Consider the following 9,651-nt stretch of genomic DNA (forward strand, 5'->3'; position numbering starts at 1 on the left):
AAATACTTCTGTCTTCGCTTGCCATTTTTACGAGTACTTGCCAGGTTTTTTTACCCCACTCAAACATAGCTTTTTTTTATTGTGGTAAAATGTATGTATAATATAAAATTCACCATTTTAACTATTTTTAAATGGACAACCTAGTGGTATTAAGTACATTCACAACATCATGCAACCATAACCACTGTCAATTTCCAGAACGCTTTCATCATCCCAAACACAAACTACCTGTTAAACATTAACTCCCCACTCCCCCTTCCCTGAAGACTTAGGAACCTCTAATCTACTTTCTATTTATGAATTTGCCTATTCTGGGTACCTCATATAAGTGGAATCATACAGTATTTGTCCTTTTGCGTCTGGCTTATTTCACTTAGTATAATGCTTTCAAGGTTCATCTACATTGTAGCATGTGTCAGAATTGCATTCCCTTTTATAACTGAATAATCCATTGTGTATATAAGCCACATTTTGCCTATCCACTCATCTATTGATGAATACATGGGTTGTTTCTACCTTCAGGCTATTGAGAATAATACTGCCTTGAACATCACATGTAAGTATAATGTTTGAGTCCCTGTGTTCAATTCTTTGGGATATATACCTAGGAGTAGAATTGCTGGGTTATATGATAATTCTGTGTTTTAACTTCCTGAGGAATTACCAAACTGTTTTCCATAGCAGCTGCACCATTTTACATTTCAACCAGCAACGTGTGAGGATCCAGTTTCTCCACATTCTCACCAACACATTTTTTTCTGTTTTGTCTGTTGTTTATTAATAGCGATCCCAGTAGGTGTGAAGTGGTATCTCAATGTGATTTTGATTTGTATTTACCTAATACCAGTGATGTTGGTATTTAAATGCTTATTAGACAGTTCTTCATATGCTTATTAGACAGTTGTCCCAGACTATTCTATTTGTTGAAAAGACTATTCTTTCCCCCAGTGAACTGTCTTAGGACCCTCATTGAAATCAGCTGACCATAAATGTAGAGGCTTATTTCTGGATTTTGAATTCGACTCAATTAATCTATATGTCTTTATGCCAATACCACACTGTCCTAATTACTATAGCTTTGTAGTAAGTTTTAAAGTTGGGAAATATTGGGGCACCTGGCCAGCTCAGTCAGTAGAACATGTGACTCTTGATCTTGGGGTCATGAGTTCAAGACCCACATGGAGGATAGAGCTTACTTTAAAAAAAAAAAGTTAAGAAGGGTGAGCCCTCCAACTTTGCTCTTTTCCAAGCCTGTTTTGGCTCTTCTAGGTCTCTTGCATTTCCATATGAATTTTAGAATCAGCTTGTCAATTTCTGCAAAGAAGTTAGCTGAGATTTTAATAGAGACTGTGTTGGTAGATCAATTTGGGGAGCATAGTCATCTTAATAAAATTAAGTTTTCCAATCCATGAATATGGGATGTCTTTCCATTTATGTAGGTCTTTAGTTTCTTTCAATAATGTTTTATAGTTGGGCGCCTGGGTGGCTCAGTTGGTTAAGCGACTGCCTTCGGCTCAGGTCATGATCCTGGAGTCTCCGGTTCGAGTCCCGCATCGGGCTCCCTGCTCAGCGAGGAGCCTGCTTCTCCCTCTGACCCTCCCCCCTCTCATGTGCTCTCTCTCATTCTCTCTCTCTCTCAAATAAATAAATAAAATCTTTAAAAAAAAAATAATGTTTTATAGTTTTCAGAGTATAAGTTTTGCACTGCTTTTTAAAAAAAAAAAAAACATTATTTTACTTTTTTTTCTTCTTCTTTTTTTTAGTGTAAGCTCTATGCCCACCATGGGGCTTGAACTCACAACCCTGAGATCAAGAGTTGCATGCTCTACTGACTGAGCCAGCCAGGTGCTCCTGCCTCTTTTTTCTTTTTTTTAAAGATTTATTTATTTATTTATTTATTTGAGAGAGAGAGAGAGCACGAGCTGAGAGGGAGAGGGAGAGGGAGAAGCAGACTCCCCAATGAGCAGGAAGCCTGATGCCAGGACCCTGAGATCATGACCTAAGCTGAAAGCAGATGCTTAAACGACAGAGCCACCCAGGTGCCCCTCTTTTGTTCTTTTTTTTTTTTTAAGATTTTATTTATTTATTTGACAGAGAGAGACACAGTGAGAGAGGGAACACAAGCAGGGGGAGTGGGAGAGGGAGAAGCAGGCTTCCCGCTGAGCAGGGAGCCCAATGTGGGGCTCGATCCCAGGACCCTGAGATCATGACCTGAGCAGAAGGCAGACGCTTAACGACTGAGCCACCCAGGCACCCCTCTTTTGTTCTTTTTGACAGTAAATGGAATTGTTTCTTAAACAATTTCAATTTCTAGATTGTGTATTGCAAATGTATAGAAATTGATTTTTGTATATTGATCTCACATCTTATAACCTTGCTGATCTTGTGTGTGTGTGTGTGTGTGTGTGTGTTTATTTTAAAGTAGGCTCATGTCCAACATGGGGCTTGAACTCATGACCCTGAGATCAAGAGTTGCATGCTCTACCAACTGCGCCAGTCAGGTGCCCCATTGCTGAACTTGTTTTAATAAATTTTTAGAGGGGCCCCTGGGTGGCTCAGTCATTAGGCATCTGCCTTCGGCTCAGGTCAAGATCCCAGGGTCCTGAGATCAAGCCCTGCATCGGACTTCCTGCTCAGCGGGAAGCCTGCTTCTCCCTCTCCTACTCCCCCTGCTTGTGTTCCCTCTCTCGCTGTGTCTCTCTCTGTCAAATAAATAAATAAAATCTTAAAAAAAAAATTTATTGACAGAGAGAGAGAGTTAGCGAGAGCAGGAACACAAGCAGGGGTGTGGGAGAGGGAAAGGCAGGCTTCCCGCCGAGCGGGGAGCCCAATGCGGGGCTCGATCCCAGGACCCTGGGATCATGACCTGAGCCGAAGGCAGACGCTCAACGACTGAGCCACCCAGGCGCCCCAATAAATAAAATCTTTAAAAAATAAATAAATAAATTTTTAGAAAATCCTCAGGATTTTTATATGCAAGATCATATCATTTGCAAATATAGTTTTACTTCTTCCTTTCCAATCTGGGTACTTTTTATTTCATTTTCTTGCCAAATTATCCTGGCTACTCCCAGTACAGAGTTGAAGTGGTGAGAGCAGACATCACCGTCTGTTCCTAATCTTAGAGGGAAAGCTTCCAGTCTTTTACCACTAAGTATAATGTTAGTTGTGAGATTTTGGTATGATGCCCTCTTTCAGGTTGAGAAAGTTCCCTTCTTTTCCTAGTTTGTTAAGTGTTTTTATCATGAAGTGTTGCAAGGAAAATTTAAGATTTATTAAAGATCCTTGCTACCACTCCCTTAAACCAAAATTGGTGTGAGTTAGGGGTTAGTGCTGAAATCTGCCTTCTCTAATCCTATTCCAGTTAGAAGCTCTGCCTAAAGAAGAACCACACAATCAACTAGGTGCCACAATTGATTTGTGATGCCAAACATCAGCCAGACCTTCTGTGCCGCTCATTGGTTATTATACTTGACCTTTGTCAGCTCCTCTCCAAATCCCTTCAACAACTCCATGTCACCATTCTCAAACCCCCGACTCAATCCCCACCTTCCCACTCTTGAAGACTGCCTTGCCTCTTAGAATATCAAGAAACTTGAGGCTGAAATGCTCCATTTTGATCTCCCACATCCCCACCTAAATCTCTACTCACCCTCTAACCATTTTAACTGCATTTCCATGGGTCTCAAAGGTCAACCTGTGGTTCAATCCAAAGTCAATGGCTCTGCTGCACCCTAGACCCAACCCTTCATCTCTGGCCTTGTTCATCTCTGTACCTTGTAATCTTGGTCACTTTGTCTAATGAGTTCTTCCCCTCAGTCAACAAAAAAGTTCAATCCTCTTACTTAACTTGAAACCCTCTGTTTCACATGCAAACTTCCAGAAAAGGGTAGTTACTACTTACCTTCCGTTCACTACTTATCCCACTGCATATGGGTTTTGCCTTCAACACTCTACTGAAATATCTAACTCCTTATCTTACTTCAACTCCGTGCTATATTTTAGTCTGTTGATTTCATTTTCCTCATAGAAACACTCAGTTCTATGACAACTGAAAGCCCTCAAAGGATGCTGAGTAAAGAAATAGTGTTAAACGTGTCCCAGAAGACAAGTGACATGACTTAGTTGTAGCACTAAAACTACAAAGAAGACCTGTAGGGAAGAGTTGTATGTATGGTTTTGCAACTTGCTTTATTTTCAGTTAATAATCTATCATATGTACATAGACACCCATAAAAAAGGAAAAACCAGCAAAATATTCATGACAATAGCTCTGGACTACAAGATATTTTTATTTTCTTACTTTGGCTTATCCTTATTTTTAAAATTTTTATATAATGAACATATAATAACTTTGGGGAGTCTTAATTATATGCTAGATACTAGGTTAAATACTCCATATGAATTATCTAATTCTCAACACTTTTATTCCCATTTCATAATGAAGAAATTAATACTTAACACAGTTAGGTAAATTGCCCAAGGTCATGTAAACTACTTGTGCAATAAACATTAAAGAATAACAGTTAGGGACTTTTTCTCCTACCAAATTGGCAGATGAAGAATACTCACTGCTATGAAATGTTGGGTAAGACAACAGCACGACCTTAAGCAAGTTACTTAATCTTTTTGAGGGTCTCCCTCATCTTAAAATGTACCTAGCCACCACCTGATAATAAATAATAGTTACTACCAGTAGAAAACTGAAAACAATCCAGATCTCCAGTAATAAGGGAACTGTCACAAAATTTATGATAAATTCATATATTATTATTTTTAAATTTTTATTTATTTGAGAGAGAGAGAGCAGGGGGAGGAGCAGAGGGAGAGGGAAAGGGAGACAATCTCTAGCAGACTCCAAGCTGAGTGTGGAGCCCAAGGCAGAGCTTGATCCCAGGACCCCAAGATCATGACCTGAGTGGAAACCAAGAGTTGGATGCCCAACTGACTGAGCTACCCGGGTACCCCTTATAAATGTTTTTATGAAGCCATTAACAGTCATGTTTTTTGAACAATATTTAATTAGGAAAATGATTTCCATATTTACCTTTGAATGCTGTGCTCACATTTCCAACTACCTCCCTCACTGCTTCATCTGTCTTATAGGCATCTTAAACATACCACCAGAAGCAAATTCATTTTCTATGCCTATCCCCACAAAGTCGGACTCGCCACACCATCCTCACCATCACCCCTTGCCCCCATATCCAGTCCATCTCCAAGGCCTGCTGGTATTACCTCCCAAATTTATCTTGAGTCTACTCACTTTTCCTTCCATTCTCATTGTCCTTGAGTTAGTCCTACTTGAACTGTTGAAACAGTCTGCTGATTCTCTCTCCACTCCAAGAGTAGATTCTTCATCCTACAACCAGATTAATCTTCAAAAATTCACAACTTGGGGCACCTGGGTGGCTCAGTCGTTAAGCATCTGCCTTCAGCTCAGGTCATGATCCCAGGGTCCTGGGATCCAGCCCCGCATCGGGCTCCCTGCTCTGCTCAGCGGGAAGCCTGCTTCTCCCTCTCCCCCTCCCCCTGCTTGTGTTCCCACTCTCGCGCTGTCTCTCTCTGTCAAATAAATAAATAAAATCTTAAAAAAAAAATTTCACAACTTGATTATATCTTTCCCGTACTTAAACCTCTTTTGGCTTCTCATTACTGTTAAATAAAATATAAACCCTTAGGCATGGCCCCCAAACTCTACATACTTTCACTTCTCTACTCTCCTGCCTACTCATGTGGACACCAGGTCAAGCTTAACAATTCTATTCCCTTCCCTACACACACACTCCTGCCAAGCCAATATCCTGTAATGTTAGCCAAATATTTATTTGAGGGAGGTGAAGAGAATTTTCTTTTAGAAACAGATTCATTTACCAGTTCACATCCTTTAGCCAGAGTAGAATCACATTTCTAAAATAATTTGGTAAAAAATTTCTCTGTGATCCTTTTTTTTTAAAGAGAGAGAGAGAGCATGGGCATGCGTGCAAGCAGGGATGGGGGTGAACGGGAGAGGGAGAGAGAATCTTGAGCAGACTCCCTGCTGAGCGTGAAGCCTGACTTGGGGTTCAATTTCAAGGCCCTGATATCACATTCTGAGATCACAACCTGAGCCAAAATCAGGAGCTGGTCGCTTAACCAACTGCGCCGCCCAGAAGCCCTACTTCTCTGATTCTTACTCTCTCCTCAGTAATGAGGATGTGTGTGAGATTTTCTTACAACAGAAAAACATTGGGAAGCATATTAAAGGGTTTTTAAATAACAAAATACTTGGGTCCTGGGGCGCCAAATAAATAAAATCTTAAAAAAAATAAAAACAAACAAAAAAAATACTTGGGTCCTGAAAACTGTATCTCTATGCCACGTATTATTCCTTGAAATTCTGAAGAATTTCAGTTGACTGGAACTGCATGACATGTAACCTAAATATTGTACTCAACAGACTACAGAGCAGTGTTATTTGCCCTGGCGGCTGTAGTCCTTTTTGGTGGGATTACATTTCAACCTGAGTTAACTGGAATATTTTTTTTTTTAAAGATTTTATTTATTGGGGCACCTGTGTGGCTCAGTCATTAAGCATCTGCCTTCAGCTAAGGTCTTGGTTCCAGGGTCCTGGGATTGAGCCCCGCATCGGGCTCCCTGCTCAGTGGGAAGCCTGCTTCTCCCTCTCCCACTCCCCCTGCTTGTGTTCCCTCTCTCACTGTGTCTCTCTCTGTCAAATAAATAAAATCTTTAAAAAAAAAAAAAAGATTTTATTTATTTATTTGACAGAAAGACACAGCGAGAGAGGGAACACAAGCAGGGGGAGCAGGGGAGGGAGAAGCAGGCTTCCCGCCGAGCAGGGAGCCCGATGCGGGGTTTGATCCCAGGACCCTGGGACCATGACCTGAGCCGAAGGCAGACGCCTAACGACTGAGCCACCCAGGTGCTCCTGGAATATTTTCTGATATACTTTTGTGTCGCACAAAGACTTACATTCTGGACAACTCCCAGATCATTTACTCCTAAATCTAGCTTTGCTCCAGCCTCACTCCTTGCCATTTTCCTTATTCTCTGTTATCTGGCAATTCTGTTCTCATCTTTAGACTTCCAAAAAATATTAGGTTCCCACCTGCTTCCAGGCCTTTGCACATGCCGTACACTCAGCCAAGAGAGCTCATCCTCTTTCCTTCAACTTCACCTAGGAAATACCTACACTCTCTGCTCCTCAGCTCAAAGGTCCCTTTCTCAATAGAGCTCACGGTTTCTGCACTTTGCTTTCTCGGCATTTCTTAGAACGTGCACTCACACAGACACACACACACACCACACACACACACACACACAATTTGCGTAAGTACTTGATTAATATTTGTGTTCCCCACTAGATTGCATGCTCCATTAAGTTAGGGCCTATCATTTTTTTTAATAAGATTTTATTTATTTGCGAGAGAGAATGAGAGACAGAGAGCATGAGAGGGAGGAGGGTCAGAGGGAGAAGCAGACTCCCTGCTGAGCAGGGAGCCCGATGTGGGACTCGATCCCAGGACTCCAGGATCATGACCTGAGCCGAAGGCAGTCACTTAATCAACTGAGCCACCCAGGCGCCCAGGACCTATCATTTTTAAAACCAGTCTACAAAGCAGCTAACCTGGCAAATAATTATACAACGATTTAAAGCAGCAATTAATGTATAAACAGTACTTTAAACAGTGGGATACAAAACTGTTTACCCAATGATACCAATTTGGAGGAAAATGAGTATGCATAGAAAAAAGAACAAAGAAATACACCAATAAAGACGGAGGAAAAAATAAGTACATTTGTATTTGTTTAAAAAAAAAAAACAAAACACTAGGGGCGCCTGGGTGGCTCAGTCTTTAAGCATCTGCCTTCAGCTCAGGTCATGGTCCCAGGGTCCTGGGATAGAGGCCCACATCAAGCTCCCTGCTCAGAGGGAAGCCTGCTCCTCCTTCTCCTGCTCCCCCTGCTTGTGTTTCCTCTCTCACTGTCAAAATAAATAAAATATTCTAAAAAACAAACAAAAACACCAGTTGGTTAAGTGTCTGCCTTAAGCTCAGATCATGATCCCAGAGTCCTGGGATCGATCCCCATGTTGGGCTCCCGGCTCAGCCAGGAGTCTGCTTGTCCCTCTTCGTCTGCCTACTGGTGCTCTCTGTGTGTGTCTCTCAAATAAATAAAACCTTAAAAAAAAAAAAAAACCCACTAGAAAATAAATAAAATAAATTATTTTTTAATAATAAACTGGGATTTCTCCTTGGCGGGGTCGTCTCCCAATAAACTAAGTGGTAACCTGTAGAATGGTAGGGAGCAAGAACTTTCTGATGTATACTTTAAAAAAAAAAATCTCACTTTGACTTCTGAACCACTAGGATGTATTACCAAATCAAAAATATTAAAATGTTTGCAAGACAGAAAACGCACTAAAACTTTAATAGTGATTATCCCGGAAGAGTGGGATAAAGATTTTGTTTTCTATTTCTATAAATACGTTCACCAAATCTTATACGTGAATATGAATAACTTTCATGACCAGAAAAAGGATGTACTTTTTAGAGAAGATCTTTGGGGACCTCGGAGGGCAGTCCCCCTGGGGTCGGGAAAGAGAAGCTGGAATGGGAAGGCTCCCGCTACAAAGATGACGGGATGAGTTTTTTTTTTACAGATCGGAGAGACCTGAGCGCAACACGTTTGTGAGCTACGAGCAAAGAACAACGAGAAAGGGAGAAAGTTAAAAATGTGAAAAGAGGATGGAGCCGAGGAGCCGGGTCGAAGCGACCTCAGTCCCGTGGGGCCATCCGCCGGTCAGGGAGCTCTGGCTCTGCCAAGACTGTCTCGGAAGTACAAGGAAAAAGAAGGTAAAATGGAGTGACGTTTGTGGCGGCGGCTACGCAGCGAAGAAACCTGGAAAAGAAAGAAACCGTTTGACGCCCGAACTGAGCTACTCAGCCCCAGCCGAAACGGAAGAGCGGAAACACCGTCCAATCCGGCCCTTTCCTAAGCCCCTCCCCTCGCCTGGGCGTGCGGCGGAAAGACGCGCACAGGAAGGGGCGGAGCTATGAACACTAAGAGTGCGCGGACGGATCTCGCGAGAACAGTGGGGGGCGGAAGCACAATCAGTGCAGGATGCGGTTCCTGGTTGCGTTGGTCTTGCTGAGCGTCGGAGCGGCGGGTAAGACCCCTCCCCACCCCCAGTAATCCTACTGTCACCCTCAGGCCCACCGTCCTCACCGCGGCCGGGTCTCTCTCTGAACTCGTTTCTTCCCTGCCATAGCCACCCCTCCGCTTGCCATCACTCACCTCCCCCGTTCGCTTGTTGCCTCGGTCTCTTCTAGCTCTGAGGGCTCCCTTCTCCTGGCCATCCTTTCTTCAGTACCAACTGGTTTCTCTATTTCAGTGATCCGAACACAAGAACAGTCTGGCAAGTTAAAGCTGCAGTCCACGGGAGACGGCCCTGCCAAGGAGAAGGCCCAGCCGCAGCCCACGGGAGACGACCCCGCCAAGGAGAAGGCCCAGCCGCAGCCCACGGGAGACGACCCCGCCAAGGAGAAGGCCCAGCCGCAGCCCACGGGAGACGACCCCGCCAAGGAGAAATCCCAGCCGCAGCCCACGGGAGACGACCCCGCCAAGGAGAAGGCCCAGCCGCAGCCCACG

General features: G+C 43.1%; 1 protein-coding gene across 1 annotated transcript in view; it reads left to right on the forward strand.

Moving 5' to 3' along the window:
• Positions 1 to 9,123: 9,123 nt before the first annotated feature.
• The window catches only part of TGOLN2 (trans-golgi network protein 2), a 7,975-nt gene continuing 7,447 nt past the window's right edge, over positions 9,124 to 9,651 (forward strand). The window contains exons 1-2 of the mRNA XM_081797291.1: positions 9,124 to 9,169; positions 9,395 to 9,633. Coding sequence (XP_081653417.1) covers positions 9,124 to 9,169; positions 9,395 to 9,633 — 285 coding nt within the window. The remainder of the gene's footprint in view (positions 9,170 to 9,394; positions 9,634 to 9,651) is intronic.

This window comes from Leptonychotes weddellii, chromosome 10 (assembly GCF_054177405.1).
Source record: "Leptonychotes weddellii isolate Sample4059 chromosome 10, ASM5417740v2, whole genome shotgun sequence".
Taxonomy (NCBI): domain Eukaryota; kingdom Metazoa; phylum Chordata; class Mammalia; order Carnivora; family Phocidae; genus Leptonychotes; species Leptonychotes weddellii.